Here is a 17,551-nt window from a genome sequence, read left to right on the forward strand (position 1 = left end):
TACATCCTGCACATGCAGTTTCGACACGTTGTCAAGGAAACTTAGCAATATTCATGCTTATTTTGTCACATTTTCTCTTCCTATGGTAGGACAATGATCCCTGTGCAACATCCCCTAAGAAATCAACCAATGTTATAAAACACCGTACACATTCTCTTCCTTAGTGAATTTCAAGTTGTTCCCTTATATTACATGAAATACTTCATTTGTAAATAGCAAATTTAATTTTGTAATTCTGACTACTCTCACTTTTATTTGTGTTTTAACAACTAACACCTTGGAATATCAAGTACTGAATTTAATGATCCTTAGCACCAAGCAGTCAAGAATATTGCACCAAAATGGGTTACACTTCATATCTAGTTAATAAATAAGATCTTGCGACTTAGTCACAAACAAAATATCACTCCAAAGTTAAACAACATTGTAAGGGAAGGAGAGTTTCACAGAAAAATTGGGTATGTGCTATTTAAAAAAAAAAAAAAAACCAAAAAACAATGGATTCATGTTAATATGATTAAAATTTACATTAGCGGACTCCTTGATTCTTTTTAAATTAAAATTTATTTAATTTTAAATGTTCTTTCCAACAGAAGAGGTAGGTATATTTCCACATATGAAAAATTGGTAACAGACACAAATCAAAACAAGGGAAATCTGATAAAAATCAACATACTGTCTTGTAACAGCACATAAACGTCACTCTCTTATGATGTTACTATGAAGACATGAGTTGTTTCATGTTCCCATCAGACAATGATCTTACTTATCATTATGTATTTCTGATAGTAACAGGAGTATTCAAAGGCTACCTTTCTATCACAAAAATTGTTTCCCACAGTGATTTGTGCCACAAGTCATGGTGACCTTTGGGGTCTCCAGACAGGATTTTACTATAATTTCTTCTCATTTTCACCAACACCATCATCATCAAACCTCTAAGAGTCTACAGAGATCAGCAGATTTTTTAATTTTAATTACAATTAATAGGGTATATGCAGACAAGAGGTGGAGAGAGTCAGCCATTTCGGTCAGCAAATGAATTCAAATGTGCAAATTTAAAAGTACATGCATTTCCAGCTTTGGACCAGAAAATGTTATGTAACTGATTGTAATCAACAGGTAGATAGTAATTGTGCCAAAAAAATTCCTTAGAGACTATGTTTCTGTGATCGTCTAAAATTTGGACTGAAGAATGGATGTATATAAGATACATGGAAAATCTCATCCATTAGACAAACAGATGTGAACAGAGGGGAGTGTCCGAAGTGACATGATGATTACTTTGGTCTGGACAACATCAAGGCTAATAAAAAAAATGTTTAAAATAAAAATTTTATAAATAAAACTTCTGGATGTTGTATTTAACACTTAACTCATTCTAAAGGTACTAGTACTGAGAGCACATTTGCCTTTTCTCCCTTCCCTGAAACCCTCATTTGTTTGTATTCCCTGAAATTTTGTATGAAATGGGAGTTTCCTCACTGTCAACGACAGTTAAGGCCCAGTTCAATTTACTCTCCTTTTGCTTTTCCATTTTTCTGCTTTTTTCCATTTTCTATCACTAGCTGTTTTTCTGATTTGTTCACACCATTTGCTGAAATACCATTCACAGCTGTTTTTCCAGTTTTTGATTTCTTAGGCACGTTGTATGTCCGAACATAGAAGTTAAGAAAGAGAAATATGAAGCTGATGGCGTAGACAATCAGAGCCCAGTGCATCCACTTTGGGAAGGGGCAGTCATTCCAAAGTGACAATGCTGTGTGTCCAATGGTCACATGGAACTGAACCTGAAAAACAATACAGGATACACTTAATCTAATAGTACACAACTTTAACAGCAACAAAATATTCTATTTAGCTATCTAAACCCAAATTTTGCCACACTATCCCAAGCTTAACAGCTCTCTGGTTCCCAGGGGTAGCTCCTCCTCATTCATCTAACAACTCAAATGCCATCTGCCAAAAAAGGGCTTCCTGACCACTTGAACTAAAGTACCTTCCACCCAAATGGCCCTCTCTCTATCCCAATTAACTAAAGCATTTTTGGTTTGTTTGTTTTCTTTGAACAATCGTAGCTATCTGAAATTGTATTTTGTATTTGTTTACTGTCCATCTTTCCAGTAGAATATAAGCCTAGAGGGCAGGGCTTGATCATGTCATTGATGATTCCTAAGCTCTCAGCACAGTGTCTGAACTCAAGGAATATTTGTTGAGTAATGTTATTCTAATGAGAGGGAATGTCAGTGGCCAAAAAGAGTAAACGGTGGGCAGCTGGAGTCCACCGAGCGATGCCTCTGAGGAAAGGCCTGGCAATCTACTACTGAAAAGTCGGCCACTGAAAAATCCTATGTAGCACAGTTCTACTCTGACATATGTGGGGTCGCCATGAGTTGGGACTGGCTTGACGGCAACTGGTTGGCTTACCCTTCACAGAATTAACACACTATTTGTAATAGACAATTGTGGTTTCTGTTTTAAGGATAGCATTATCAATATTAACTATTAAATACTATTAAAAACAATTTATTCCATGTAAGTCAGAAATTTATATCAGAACTACATAATTTTTCAAGTTTTCCAAAGCAAAATCCAGATTTTAAGAACTTTTGGTTTCACAATGGTTCTTAGAACCCACATCACTAAAAAAGGGTGTGCATATGGGTGTGACTGAATATGGAATCGCTCAAGAAGAGCCTGGTGCAGGCTCAAAAAAAAAATAGATATAAATGGCTCACATCATTTTTGACATTTCTTCATTTTCTACTAATTAGCAGGAAAAATGAATTACAGAAACTGTATAAACAGCTTGTACAAAAAGCTGAAGGAAGCTTCCAGTAGCATTTTTGTTACAAATGAATCCTTCACACCCAGCATTCCCCAAAAGCTGTGTTTCCTGTTTGGTTAGCCAGCTGTTCAGCAGCTTAAAACAAGAGATACATAATATTTCCAAATGTGATTCCACTGATAAAACTATGTTCACACTATGATTAAAGAAAATTATAATAAATTCCAAGGCTTGAAGAACAGCTACCTGGTTGGTTTTAGATTTTCAGTTTGATTACAGGCTACTGCCCACCTCTGAATGTTACACTGACACACGCAGATGCTACAAGAAGTCCTACTAGGTGTATGTGCTGAAAACTGTCCAGTCTAAACAGCAGCATCTGAAAATATCCGACCCTGATCTCTGAGGACTGGGTTTTAGAGAATTAAGAAAGAGTTTTCTGGTCCTTATTTCCCTCCCTTTAAACCACCCCCCTTCCTTGGCTCTGTGCTTTCTTTTCAACTTTTACATTCTAAACATATGGGGGTCTGTTAACAAAGACTGAAAAGCAGAAAAGGAACCAGAAAACTAAGCAAGTACAAGATGAAGAGAGGTAATAATAAAAGTTTTTAGATTTAAAACAAAATTGACCAAGGAAAGAATTATATTTTTTCTAATCATACATGAGTTTACATATGTACTCTGTAGTATACAATACTTAGATATTTAATCTTTCATTTCACAGATATTTTAAAAGAACGTTTCTCTTTAAAAGGGTTAGTGCTGTGTCTAGTCTAGACATTAAAGAAGGAAGTGGCTTTGACTACTAGGTCTATGAGTAGGCAGGTTATAGTCAAAAAATCTCAACTGCTAAGGCTAGAGAAAGTTAATTGTAAAATGGAAAATTGTGTAAAATGATTTAATATTTTCTAATAATAAAATTAAAACATATTCAGTGTTTTGCCAGAAGAAACCTCAAAGGTATCTTACTCACCAGCTGCAACATGGTCAAGTACCGTTTCCACCAGAGATACTTCTGAATCCATGGGCCAAATGCAGTTAACCCATAGTATGAGTACATAATCACATGGATAAAAGAATTCAGCTGGGCTCCAAAAAATGCTTTAGAGAAACAAGGGTTAAGTGCAAAATACAGAAAATTTTATTAAGCCATAAACGTTTTGGATATAAATAAATGAATCCACATTATTTTCTAACATTTAATCTTGAGTGAAGGAATAAAAGGTTTAGCACTAATGGAAAAGCCTTCCCCTCAGATCAAGCTAGGTATTTTAAAACTTTAGATCTGGGTTTTTATCACATAAATAAGAGTGTGTGTTGTTCAAATGGAAAGGACCTTCAAAGTGGGAAGTTTCAAGTTTTCAAATGGTGCACACCAGTGATCTTAATTAAGTAGGCTCTAATAACAGAATCACTGCCTATATTACTTTTAATTCTACTATTCTTGGGGGAAAAGAGGACAAGTCACATAGAAAATTTTAAGATTTGTGAATGTTCCATTATTGCCTTAGATGGGTCAATATACATATTTACAACAAAACAGTACTTAAACACTAAGTTTTTAAATAGTTTTAAATACGATAGCACTATACACACTGAGGAAACCCTGGTGGCGTAGTGGTTAAGTGCTACAGCTGCTAACCAAAGGGTCAGCAGTTTGAATCCACCAGGCGCTCCTTGGAAACCCTATGGGGCAGTTCTACTCTGTCCTATAGGGTCGCTATGAGTCGGAATCGACTCCACAGCAACTGTTTTGGTTTTTGGTTTTTTATACACACTCAGTAATCCATTTGTACATGTTAATTTACACAGATATTTCAGTCAGTCTAAATCAATGGTATTCTTTCTCTTCAGAATAAGAATTAAATCATAGTTGTAATAAAAATAAATCTTGTCCTAAAGTTATTTAAGTTGTCAGTTCAGATTTACTAATTCTCTTTTAAAATTAGTTTTAACTTAACTGTATTGTTTTAAATTGGGACCCCAATAATAACGTATAAGTGTGAATTCCCAAGTTGCCAATAACTATCATATGACAATGGAAGTAGCAAGGTGAACTATACTGAAATGTCTGGTACTCCGGACCCCCGTTGGTAGAATGCTTTGTTTCTGGCTCACCAATGTGAATCATCCTTAAGCTACAGGCATCTTAAAAGACTGGAGGCAGATCTGGGCCAAACTGTAAAATTAGATCCTCATTAACAAGGCTGTCTAAACTCCCTATGAATACAAACCAGCAGGGTTATCTAAGGCCTATTTTAGAGCAGAAGCGGGCTCTGGGCTTGGAGTGAAGATGAGGTCTTCGCACTAAGGGATTGTATTTTGCTTTCCTGTGGACCAGAACTACCAGAGCTCTCCTCGTCAAAATACTGTTTTCTCATTTAAGCTTGATTTATGCTCATCTCGGGGGTAAATCTTTAGATGTTGAAGTAGTCAAAGGTAAAATGCTAAAGCTTTAATTTCTTCAAATTTTTAAAAAATGAAATTAACGTAGAATGTCTAACAATAAAAGCAAGTTAAATGACAGAGCACGTCAAATTCCCAGGTTCCCGTTACTTTCCACCCAGTACATTTACTATATATTTAAATATATGTAAACATGTTCTGAAAACGCTCACCTTGTCCTCCTGCCACCCACTTAATTCCAATCCACCACAATGTAAACATTGTACAGTGATGATATACATGAAGGAAAGAGACTTGGTTATTTTTCTTCCTTAGGATAAAAAAAACCGTGTCCAAATATTCAACTCCTTTTGATACAAAGTACCACCACAGAGCAGCAGCTATCTGTAACAAGAAAGGACAGGCAGGTTGTAAATACCAGACTGACATTATCATGTTTTTCTACTCTTTGTAAATTAGCCCATAGTTATCTTCATTGCACAAAATGTACAAGGCATGGAATGGAATCATTTTGGGCTGAGTAGGTTTGAAACTTAGGCATCTATCTGTGGGGAAGAAATAGGAGAGAAAGAGCTATATGTATACGCATGATTCAGAGAAAACACTCAGTCTAATTGCCAGATGTCACATAGCTTCAAACTGCTGAGAACAGATTTGTAAACACACTCACAGTGCTGTCTTTTAATTTGGTGGAGAAACTAAGATGTTTATTTTGTAAAGACATTTTAGTTGTTCATGCCTAGTGTACATTATACCATAGATACACTAACAGGTAAGTTTGTGTAGCAACTGGACTCTGTCAGTGTCTGCCTCTTTCTCACTTTAAAGTGTTCAGCAAAGTACAGTAGTTTGTGTTAGGTAGTAAAATCTTTACGATCAATTAAAACAAACAAAAACAACAAAATATTTCCTACTCCTAGGTCATAAATATAATCCTGCTTACATGCGTAAGTCTTTTCCTGGGCTCTAATTAAGACACCAGATGGTACAGAAAGATTACACTACATTGTGAGATTAGGGATTCTTTGAGAGGTGACCTCTGGGTATACGTTTTAAAATATTTTACAAGAATCTCCTACTGTAACAGTAACCTAAACTTAACCTTTTTATGTCAAATTTTTTCTATGATAAACCTCTTACATACAAACAACAAAGGGGGCGGTACAAAAGTGAAATTTATTTATACATCTTTGTGTGTCAGGGGCTTGACACACATTCACTCAAAGGCAAGCTTAGGTGTTTTAGAGTTAAAAGATCACTTCCTTATTTTCTGTCTACATCTGTTGGATGTCAAGAGTTTTGTTTTGTTTTTTTCTTTTTGAAAAATAAAACTGCAATTTTAAAGTGCGGCCAGAGAGGAAAGAGAAAGGTCACAGAAAAAAAGTCTTTTATTTGCACATTGAGAATTATTTACTGAATTTGCTTGAATAATAATATGTTGAAAACAGTAAAATTGGTTGACAGTAGGTATGAAATACTTAACCACTCACAGTAACACTACAGTTCATCCTAGCTACTACATTAATATACTTTAAGATAAAGTAACTGTAACCATTTTAGCATAGTAAATGTTACCTAGAAGGTAACTAACAATGTCTTAGAATTCTTTTCCTTAGTTTGTAAACTGCATTAGATATATCTGAATAAAAAAGGCTACACCAAAACGATATGTGATACTTCTTGGCTACGTAACAGATTAATTGAAAAAAGTGATTCTGAGTAAAATATTCAGTCTACTGCATCCAACAAGTATTATAATTATTAGCACTATGAAAAACTAAAATTCTATATTGAAACTGAATAAGTCATGACATTATCATACTTTCACTATGTAATTCTTATAAAATGAACTATACTGAAAAATTAAAAAAGTACTCATATTTTATTAGTTGTGAGGGGCAATATACTGTGTGTAAATTTTATCAAAATCTGTGTCTTCTAATTTCAGGTGACCTATTACAATTAAAACAAGTATAAGGAAGCATTTCAGAATTATTCATTCTTACTGCAACATAAAAGTTGAAAAAGAACTTCTGACATGCTTTGTACCTATCATTTTACTTTAATCTGCATCTGGGCAATTTTCATCTGGCAAAACTGAAGATTTTAGATTGTTGGGAGACTGCGATGGAGAAAGTCCTGGGGGGAGGATTCATGTACATTATAGGGCAAATAATATCCATTATTAATATTTGCTAATTGATTTTGATAGTAAGTTTAAATTCTGTCAGTGAAGGTATAATTTAAATTTTTATTAGCAAGATAATAAAATCTTACCTAGACTGAGAAAAATAACATTTGACCATGAATGGTGCGTTACTGGTTTGCAGTTAGAACATTATGAGAAAATGAGAACATGCACACACAGGTCTATAGAATGTATCCTTTGCTACCTGGTTTACCAACGGCTAACAATCATGTAATAGTACAATCTCTTTACATATTAGATAAGGATGTTTCAAATGTCTCCATATCTCCCATAAAGACAAAATTATAAATCCACTAGCTACAAATCCTAGCTTATCTATCTACTACATTACGGGTATATTTCAGATGTGTAACATTTTAATTAGATGAGTTGCTCCAATGAGGTTTAGTTTGAGTATGTATATGTGTGTGGAATGGGTGGTGATGAAGCTGAAAAGAGCTGGAGGGAGAAGGAAGGAAGATTTCAAGTACAATTCATTGCAAATCTCAGGTTCTTTTCCTCCTAGATTACAGCTTTCACAGTAGCTAATTTTAAAGAACTGGCAGTTTATGCAGGTCAAGATAATATGTTCACAATTACAGAGTAGCACAGTAAAAACTGTTAATGCCAGAACTTGTACAAGGCAGAAACCCATCAGATAAGGAAAACTCAAGTATTTTCCACTGACAGAGAGTGACATAAAAGACTGCACTCTGTCAAAGGTGGAAAACTTAAGAGACTTGGAAAGACTAGGCAGTCCTGGTGAGTTCCAGCTCTCACAGGTTTCACTGTATTTTTAAACCTTTATCCTAAAAAAATTAATTTACTGTCTCATCCACGGGTTTCTAAGCACATGCCTCTATGAAAGCAAGTGAATCTCTTTTCTCCTCTCCTCTGCCCCCAAACAAGGCAAGATCACAGAAGAGCTCTAGGCTGAGGAGGTTGTCTGGCAATATGGTTATCAGAAGAAAAACTTTTCCTAGTCAACAAGCTGAAATAAAGTAGCACCCTCATGCTCTCTCAAAGTCACATCACAGCTTCTATTTTCTTCTTAACCATTTGTCACGTAATTATAGTCTACCTCTCCTATTCCCACTAGCGTGTAGCCCCATGAAGGCAGAGACCTCATCTGTCTTTTCACCTGTGTTTCTACTGCCCCTCATAGTATCTACACACAGGAAAGGCTCTATATACATCTGTTGAATAAAGAAAACCAGCATGATAACCAAAAAAGTTGGTTTTTCATCAGCACTAAAAGTCTTCTAATAAGGAAATGAAGTTACGGACATAAAATATTAAGTAAATTTAAGGAATCTGGCCTTGGGTCTTGATGAATACTGACATTTATATTGTCCAACCCCCATGTTAGAAAGCTATTTTTTCCAAGGGAAGCTACTACCAATATATTTTACATGTTGTTAAGAGCATGGCTGCTAAACAAAAGGTCAGCAGTTCAAATCTACCAACTGCTCCTTGGAAACCCTATGGGGCAGTTCTACTCTGTCCTATAGGGTTGCTATGAGTCAGAATCAACTCAACGGCAACAGGTTTGTTTTGTTTTGTTTTGTTTATATATATGTTTCATGCTATACATCATTTTTAATATGAATGACAGTATATAAGAGGATCCAATACTTAAAAAAAATAATTTGTTGTTTCTGTCATTTGAGTAAAATAGTAAGTTTACTAATGCAGTAACTGCCAAACAAAATATGTTAATTTATGCAAATATAATAAAAACTGAGTTCCAAACCCACCGCCGACAAGTCGATTCCTACTCACAGTGACCCTACAGGGCAGAGTAGAACTGCCCCATACAGTTTCCAAGGAGCGCCTGGCGGATTTGAACTGCTGACCTTTTGGTTAGCCGCCTTAGCACTTAACTGCTATGCCTCCAGTGTTTCCAAAACTGAGTTCATACCTATACAAATTATGTTACCTTTAACTTGCTATACAGGCAGTCCCCAGATTAAAATAAGATCTGTTCTTAACTGTGTCTTTAAGTCAAATTTGTAGGTAAGTCAGAACAGGTGTTATTTAGCTTTAGTGTAGTGCAACAAAAGGCTCGAAGCCTTTTCAATTATTTAAAAGTTGCAAAAGCAGCAAATGAAGGTGATGAAGAATTTATTGGTGAGTAGTGGTTGGTTGGATCCCTGGTGGCACAGGGGTTTAAGTGCTCAGCTACTAACCAAAACATTAGCAGTTCAAATCCACCAGCTACTCCTTGGAAAGCCTATGGGGCAGTTCTACACTGTCATATAGGGTCGCTATGAGTCGGAACTGACTCGACAGCAACAGTTTGGTTTGGTGTGTTTTGGTGGTTGATTCAATCATTTCAAAGTGAGGGCAAATTTACATAACACTAAAGGGCAAGGGCAAGTTGTCCTTAAGTTGGATGTTTGTAACCTTGTGATTGTCTGTATATTATATGTATATATAATGCATAAACATTTGTTTTTCCGTAAATTTTCTTAACACATGAATTGGACCCTCTTTATGGGTTTCTATTCTTAACCAAAAACAACATAAAAATCTAAAATAATATCTTTACACTAAAATAGAACTTCTTTTTTTTTAAAAAAAAAAAGATTTCATGCTAATAATCAAACACATATTCACTCTTATACTACCAAATGAAAGCTGAAAGATTACACTGGGGGTATGAAACCAGATTTTCAATTACGTATTCTTGAAGTAAAGCATAGTTTTACTGACTCTAAACAATTCAGTATAATTTCACTACCATGTTAAAGTACGTTTTTCACAGATGGAAGCCTATAAAATTAAATCTAGTTCTTCTGATAACCAGTTTTTTTAACATACTTACCCTGACTTCATGAACATTATCCGAATAATCCACACTTTGGCAAATATAGCTATATCCTGCATTATATGATCCCATGAATAACTAGGGAAAGAAAGGAACATTTTAAGTTTTAGTAAAGATACAAGATTGAAAACAGTAATACAATGTGCAACCTTTCCAATTATTTTAAAAACAGTATTTTCTAAAAAAAAATTCATAAGTTCTAAATAACAAAAATTCCAAATCATTAAACACAATTTAATATATCCAAATTTCTGAAAGTTCCTGTGTCAACTTTATTTTATAATTGAAATCTAAATTAAAAATCACACATAACTTTTGTACTGGGACATCAACTCTGCTTTATAATATTGAGAGAAATTTTGATAATAAAGACTGAAATCTAAGAGTTGGCCTACTTTCATTGATTGCTATTCTTGGTCTGGAACCCTAGTGGGGTGGTTAAGAACTCGCCTGCTAACCAAAAGGTTGGCGGTTTGAATCCACCAGCTGCTCCTAGGAAACCCTGTGGGACAGTAGGACTCTGTCTTACAGGGTTATTATGAGTCAGAATCAAATTGATGATGACAAGTTTTTTATTCTTGATCCAGAGTGGCCTGAATCTAACAATTTGGGTAAAAGTATATAAATAAAGTTTTTATGAAACTGAGATTCTGTAATTTAAACTGCCAATTAAAGAAGGTTTTTTTTTTTTTTTTTTTTTAAAGAGAGTTACTGTTTATTTTCCTAGCATTGTTAATCCTGTTCTCTGGGATCATATAAAATTTTAAACTCTGAGGAGTCTCTTAGGAAACAAATTCCTTACACTCTCACATCTTAAAAATGGCTGTGTTACTTTTAGCTTTGCTTCCAAAATGCCATGGAGATTTGCTAGGGCCCGGAAAGCACATGATTAGTAGCCTAGGTGGTGTGATATATAATTTTATACCTTACTTCATTTTAGTTCCAATCCCAAATGCAATGACATATGTAATAGGATTTAACTCAACATCAGTATTTACATCTGCATATTCTGATCAGTAACTAAACCTAAAACTGCTGATTAAAAATTATAATAGCTTATACTGTTTACTGAGTGCTTAATATATGCCAAACACTATGCAAAAATTATCGCACTTAACTTTGGTAATAACCCTAGAAGGTCCATATCATTTCCATTCTACAGATGGGGAAAATGAGTTTCAGAAAAGTTAAAAAAACTTCCAGTGAAGAAGAGCTGTAAGGGTTACGTATCTGATTCAAAAGTTTATTTTAAACCACTGTCTTATACTTTATGCTTGTATAAGTGTATTTCCTTATTTTGTGTGTGTATGTGTGTGCATCTGTGTACATATGTATGTGTATATACACATATATAAATGCACCTTCTTTTTTTTTTTCTTCTTTATGAGTCTTCTTAAGCATAAATTGGATTTAATCTTTTTGGTATCCTAAAATGAAAAATGTCAGTAATACAAAATTTAGAGTTCTAACGCTTATCTTGGGGTACAATACTCCGAGGATGGTTTAATGCATTCTCATTTTTTATGAGTATGAGTTGGGGGGGATAACCCTGAGGAATACTATATAGTGACTTTAAATTTACCTCTCTGAAGATAAAAAAGTTAAGCAAGACCATCCCAAAATTATAGAGAATGAGCACTAAACGCATCTGAAAAGGTTCTCGGTTCTTCATCCATTTTGGACCCAGCCAAACGAAGAGGAGATAGAGGGTACTTATACTTAGTGTAGGTAATGGAGACTGCATCAGAGGCCAATTTTCCACACGTTTATCTACAGAGAGAACAAAATAATATAAAATTTATTAAACAATAAATGTTTCGTAAAATGAAAGTATTGGAATCACAATGTTTGAACTTAATTTTCTAATTTAACCAAATACAGATCACTGTCCTTTCAGTCCTAACAAAAATACATGGTATAAAAAAAAGAAACAAGGCAGATTCCTGCGAGTAGCTCTTGAAAATTAAGTTTCATAACTTATGTTACACAGTAGTTACATACTATCTTTTATAAACAACCTAGGGAACAAAGACAACAAACAAAGCTCATTAAAAATACAGAAGATAAGCTTGGGCTGAAAAGTTAATGAAAGACTTCACAGGCAGAAAAACAAGTATTTTAAGGAGAAATTGCTCTCTATGTCCATGCCTGGAGCAGAAAGGAACTACATAAGTAGGCTGAAGACGTGTGGGGCAACAGAAGCCACTGCCTGGAATCTCTCTGGTACTGAATACAAGACTACATTTTTATCTGGAGGAATTAAGTTGGAGATCATTACTGTTGTTGTTATTGCTAGATACCATCGAATTGGTTCCAACTCATGTACAACAGAACGAAACACTGCCTGGTTGTGCACCATCCTCACAATTGTTGCTGTGTTTGAGCCCACTGTTGCTGCCACTGTGCCAATTCACTTCGTTGAGGGACTCCAGAGCTCTTTTTTCACCAACCCTCCACGTTATGAAGCACAGTGTCCTTCTCCAGGACTGGTTCCTCCTGATAAGAAATCCAAAGTACATGAGATAAAGCCTCTCCATCCTCGCTTCTAAGGAGATTCTGACAATACTTCTTCCAAGACAGATTTGTTCATTCTTCTGGCAGTCCATGGTATATTCAACATTCTTTGCCAACACCATAATTCAAAGGCATCAATTCTTTTTCAGTCTTCCTTATTCATTGTCCAGCTTTCACATGCATATGAGACAATTAAAAATACCATGGCTTCAGTCAGGTGCACCTTAGCCCTCAAAGCACATCTTTTACTTTTTAACACTTTAAAGAGGTCTTTTGCAGCAGATTTGCCCAATGCAATATGTCATTTGATTTCTGGACCACGGCTTCCATGGGCGATGATTATGGATCCAAGTAAAATGAAATCCTTGACAACTTCAATCTTTTCTCCATTTATCATGACGTTGCTTATTGGTCCAGTTGTGAGGATTTTTGTTTTCTTTATGTTGAGGTGTAATCCATACTGAAGGCTGTAGTCTTTGAGCTTCATTAGTAAATGCTTCAACTTCTCTTCACTTTCAGCAAGCAAGGTTGTGTCTTCTGCATATTGCAGATTGTTAACGAGTCTTGTTCTTCTTCACATAGCCCACTTTCTTGGATTATTTTCTTAGCATACACATGGAGTGAGTATGGTGAAAGGATAAACTCTGACTCACACCTTTTAAGCCACACGGTATCCCTTGGTTCAGTTCGAACAGCTGCTTCTTGGTTTATGCATAGGTTCCGCATGAGCACAATTAAGTGTTCTGGAATTTCCATTCCTCACAATGTTATCCATAATTTGTTATGATCCACACACTTGAATGCCTTTGCATAGTCAATAAAACACAGGTAAACATCTTTCCGGTATTCTCTGCTTTCAGCCAGGATCCATCTGATATCAGCAATGATATGCCTCATTTCATGCCCTTTTTTAAATCTGACTTGAATTTCTGGCAGTTCCTTATCAATGTACAGCTGTAACTATTTTTGAATTATTTTCAGCAAAACTTTACTTGCGTGTGATATTAATAATATTGGAAACCACTGCAATTAATGATATTAGAGATCATTACAAAGGAGATCATTACAATTCTGTAATTTAAATGATAATCACTACATTCAGGACATTTCTCTAACCTTTTCCTTGAGACTATCAGTCTATTTTTTTAACCCTATGAATAATGAATTTCTGTGCTTTTCTCTAAAGCTAAAAATCACTTTCATAGGTGTAAATATATACATAATGAAACAAATTATTTCACTTAAAATGAATTGATTGTCCTTAAATTTCAAATATGGAGCCCTGAATCAATTTTATAACAGAATTTTATGATGAGTAAAACAATTCAAAGAGAAGCATGATAATAAAATAGGGGATTAACAAAAATTAAAATTTAACACATTAAAAAAGGTGTTGATATTAATTTTCTGTTTCTAAAAGTTAAACATGTGAAGGTTGTGAATCTAATGTCTGGTTTATTCTTGGCTATGCAAAACATTTCTATGTTCTATTTTGAGGAAAATAATGTATTTTTTAAACAGTAAATGAAGATCTCTGTACATACATACATATATGTGTGTTTGTATATGTATATATACATGACTCACAGTGATCCTATAGGACAAGAGTAGAACTGCTCATAGAGTTTCCAAGAAGCACCTGGTGGATTCGAACTGCTGACCTTTTGGTTAGGAGCTATAGCTCTTAACCACTATGCCACCAGGGTTTCCTTATACATGTACATACATACACACACTTAACTTTTATCCTGTTTCCAGTATCTAGCCCAAATGAATTTAACTTAATTGCTGATTATAATTCCCTGTTTAAAATGCAGTATTTACTAAAACTATATATGCAAAATAGTTCTGGATTAGACAACATTTTAAAATACCTTACTCAAAAATAAATTAACCTGTTTCTAAATACTGTCAATATAAAATAAAATACAAGACATAAAACACAAGTAGAACAACTTTTACTCACATAGCCTTCAAAGTCAGGAAATAGCATGATTACTATAGTTTCTGTGAAATAAGAGTTGCTAGAAAAAGTGAGATAGTGACTTGAAAGAAAAAACACAGACAGGAACACAAAAAAACAGAAAAAAATTGACTATTTCACCATTTATAGAGGAGACCTAAAATCTACCTATTCATGGAAATTATAGCTGTATCATCAAATCAAAACACATCCCAAAGAGTTAAAAATAGACTAAAATGTCTGAACTACAGGAGAGATAGTAAACCTCTTACGAGGAGGAAGTGACTTAAAATATGGCGTGGCTGACTTCTTGTTAAAGGTATTATGGCACTATGGCCTTATCAGCAATTGTTCACTTTTCTTTAATGTTGCCCTATTCTCCTTCTAGAACCGTGTCTTTCTACATCAAAGTCTCCCCCATAAAACATAGAATGCTTATCTACTTAGATCTTTATTTTTCTACATTGTAGAAAAAGTTGTGTAAAGTGCTATTAATTAGAGAAGGAGTTGCTGTGGTATCCTGTTCTCACCCACAAACTCTAGGGCAGATACTTTTTTCCCATGAGTTTGATACAAAGAGAGAAAGCACTGTGTTAACGGGAAAAATCTATCTAATGAAGACAGGAGCATAAATTCATCTGTAAGGAGGTTCTAATTTCCAACATTATGGATTATTTCTCACCCTTACCACAATACAGAATTCCTACTGACACCAAAGGAACTTCTAAGCAGCGAGTAGGAAAAAAAAAAAAAAAGAGAGAAATAGGTTCAAAAATTTTCCAAGATCAAAACTAAATTAAAAAATGCTTATCCTTTTCAATGTATAGCACCATTCTCTCATCAGAGAAGTTTAAAAACAGGACTAATAAGAGAGGGGAAAAGAGACACAAGTAAGAAACTGAAGATCTTACAACATGAAACACTAACAGAGGCTAGTAGAAGACTAAAAAGGTGGAAGAAGCTCGATAAGAAAAAGAGAGGTAGAAGAGAAAACACTAAACTCTATTACTAAGTAGGCTGGCCATGTTCTCATGCCAGCTCTGCTACTATGCCTGTGTAGGACCTTGGGGCACAATCTCCTTTCATTTCCTTCATCTATAAAATCCAAGGGGGAGAAGGTAAATTGGATCATGCTTCTCCAACTTTAATAAGCAAACGCACCACCTGGAGGCAGAGTTAAAATGCAGTTGTGGCCCATTTCTAGGAAAATGTTGCATTTCTATGAAGCCTCAACTGAGGCTATGCCATTATTCCACAGACCACTCTTTGAGTAGCAAAAAATGAGATGATCCCTCAGGTCTTTTTGTTTTTTTAAAAACTTATGAAAATGTTTACTTTAAAAAATTTTTTTTATAATAATTAGGAAGAAAGTGAGGAAGACTAGATTAAGAAAATGTGTAATTTTAACTGGTCAGGGGCCCCATTTTGTACTGCCAGAGTACCTGGCGTTGTTTTCATTGCATCATAGCCCTCATCACACTGTCCTGTGACCTCCCTTTAAGCTGCAATCTCCCTGTAGGCAGGGGCTGTGTCTTTCATTTTTGTACTGCAAGGCCCACCAAAGTACCTAAACATTTATTTGATGAATAAATGAAGGGTGGATAATCTTCCATATTAGCCTTTTATTTTCTATCCCTACAGCCAAATTCAAGAGTACATTTATTGGTACTGAAGGTTTCTACAGTGTCCAGCAACTGTTTCCTCTAGCTAGCTTTTCCTGGATGTTCTAATGCTGGCATAAAACTTCAACCTCAAGTCAACAACAAATCCTGAGACAAAATAACAGGGAGATTAGTACAGTAAAGGGAAATCATGGGTACTGAAGCTTCTTGTATTTCACGTAACTTCTAGACACATTAAAATAATTAATTTTCCAGATATTCATTAACTCAGATGTTTAAATAAATATACTTTAAAGCTAAATTAAACCCTCTATTCATTTGGGTTACACTAAATCCAAATGTACATTATGCATACTAGAGTAACAGAAAGTATGTTTCTAGTATGTTCTCATCAATAGCCTAATCCTACACAGTTATGGCTGGGATTCTATACTCCATGAATTTATTAGGAAAAAAGCTGGCAAAAAAAATCTATTAAAATCTTGTTTCTCCTACCACCATTAACATCAAATTCTATCTTCAAAGAGCACCAAATTCAAATGGGTTTTATGCAACATTCTTGCAAATTCTCTTTGGAAAGCTTTTTTGAGGGGATCAATAATGACACAAATTATCACATTTTTATCTTATTTTTATATTTTCACTCTTAATATAGTATTTATACATTCATACTTTAATGATTTTGACTTTATTTTGAGCCTATTTATTAACAAATTTTAACCTTTCATGTTTTCATGTAAACATTATCTAAACTATAATTGTAGAATTTTAGATTTAGAAATGATCTCTTTATCTTAAAAATGAAATTCAGAGAGATCAAGAGACTTGCCAAAGAAGGTGGAATAAGAGCCTCGTGTATACTAGTAGCTATTCTAGTACCACTCAGTCACTATCTACATTAACTTTAAGGAGGATAACTCCTATTAATTTATTTCCAAATTACAGATACAAATGATATATTAAAACAGAATTGTGATTATCAATTATGTTCCTTCAAGAGAAAGAAAATAAGAGACATGGAAAGTTCCCTTAGTAGAAAGAATGAGAAGAGACTTGCTCAAACCAGAAAAGTCTCACACTCTACCAGGCACTGCCTTCTGGTCCAGGATCAGGAATGCTTCAGAAGCGTGACAAATAGTGGCAGGAAGGGACTAAGGCTGTCTACACTGGACAAAGAAAGAAGCTTCATCAAATACTAAGGGACTTAAAGAGAGATCAGATTGATTCTCTAAATCCAGGG

The 17,551-nt window shown here is 34.7% G+C and overlaps 1 protein-coding gene across 1 annotated transcript in view; it reads right to left on the reverse strand.

The window, feature by feature from the left end:
* Window positions 1–587: 587 nt before the first annotated feature.
* Window positions 588–17,551, reverse strand: part of ELOVL4 (ELOVL fatty acid elongase 4) — a 32,042-nt gene continuing 15,078 nt past the window's right edge. Inside the window, exons 2-6 of the mRNA XM_049896148.1 lie at window positions 11,795–11,982; window positions 10,210–10,290; window positions 5,407–5,578; window positions 3,762–3,889; window positions 588–1,790 (exon numbers count right to left, since the gene is read on the reverse strand). Coding sequence (XP_049752105.1) covers window positions 1,515–1,790; window positions 3,762–3,889; window positions 5,407–5,578; window positions 10,210–10,290; window positions 11,795–11,982 — 845 coding nt within the window. The 3' untranslated portion in view covers window positions 588–1,514. The remainder of the gene's footprint in view (window positions 1,791–3,761; window positions 3,890–5,406; window positions 5,579–10,209; window positions 10,291–11,794; window positions 11,983–17,551) is intronic.

The sequence above is a fragment of the Elephas maximus genome, chromosome 1, assembly GCF_024166365.1.
Source record: "Elephas maximus indicus isolate mEleMax1 chromosome 1, mEleMax1 primary haplotype, whole genome shotgun sequence".
NCBI classification, from domain to species: Eukaryota; Metazoa; Chordata; class Mammalia; order Proboscidea; family Elephantidae; genus Elephas; species Elephas maximus.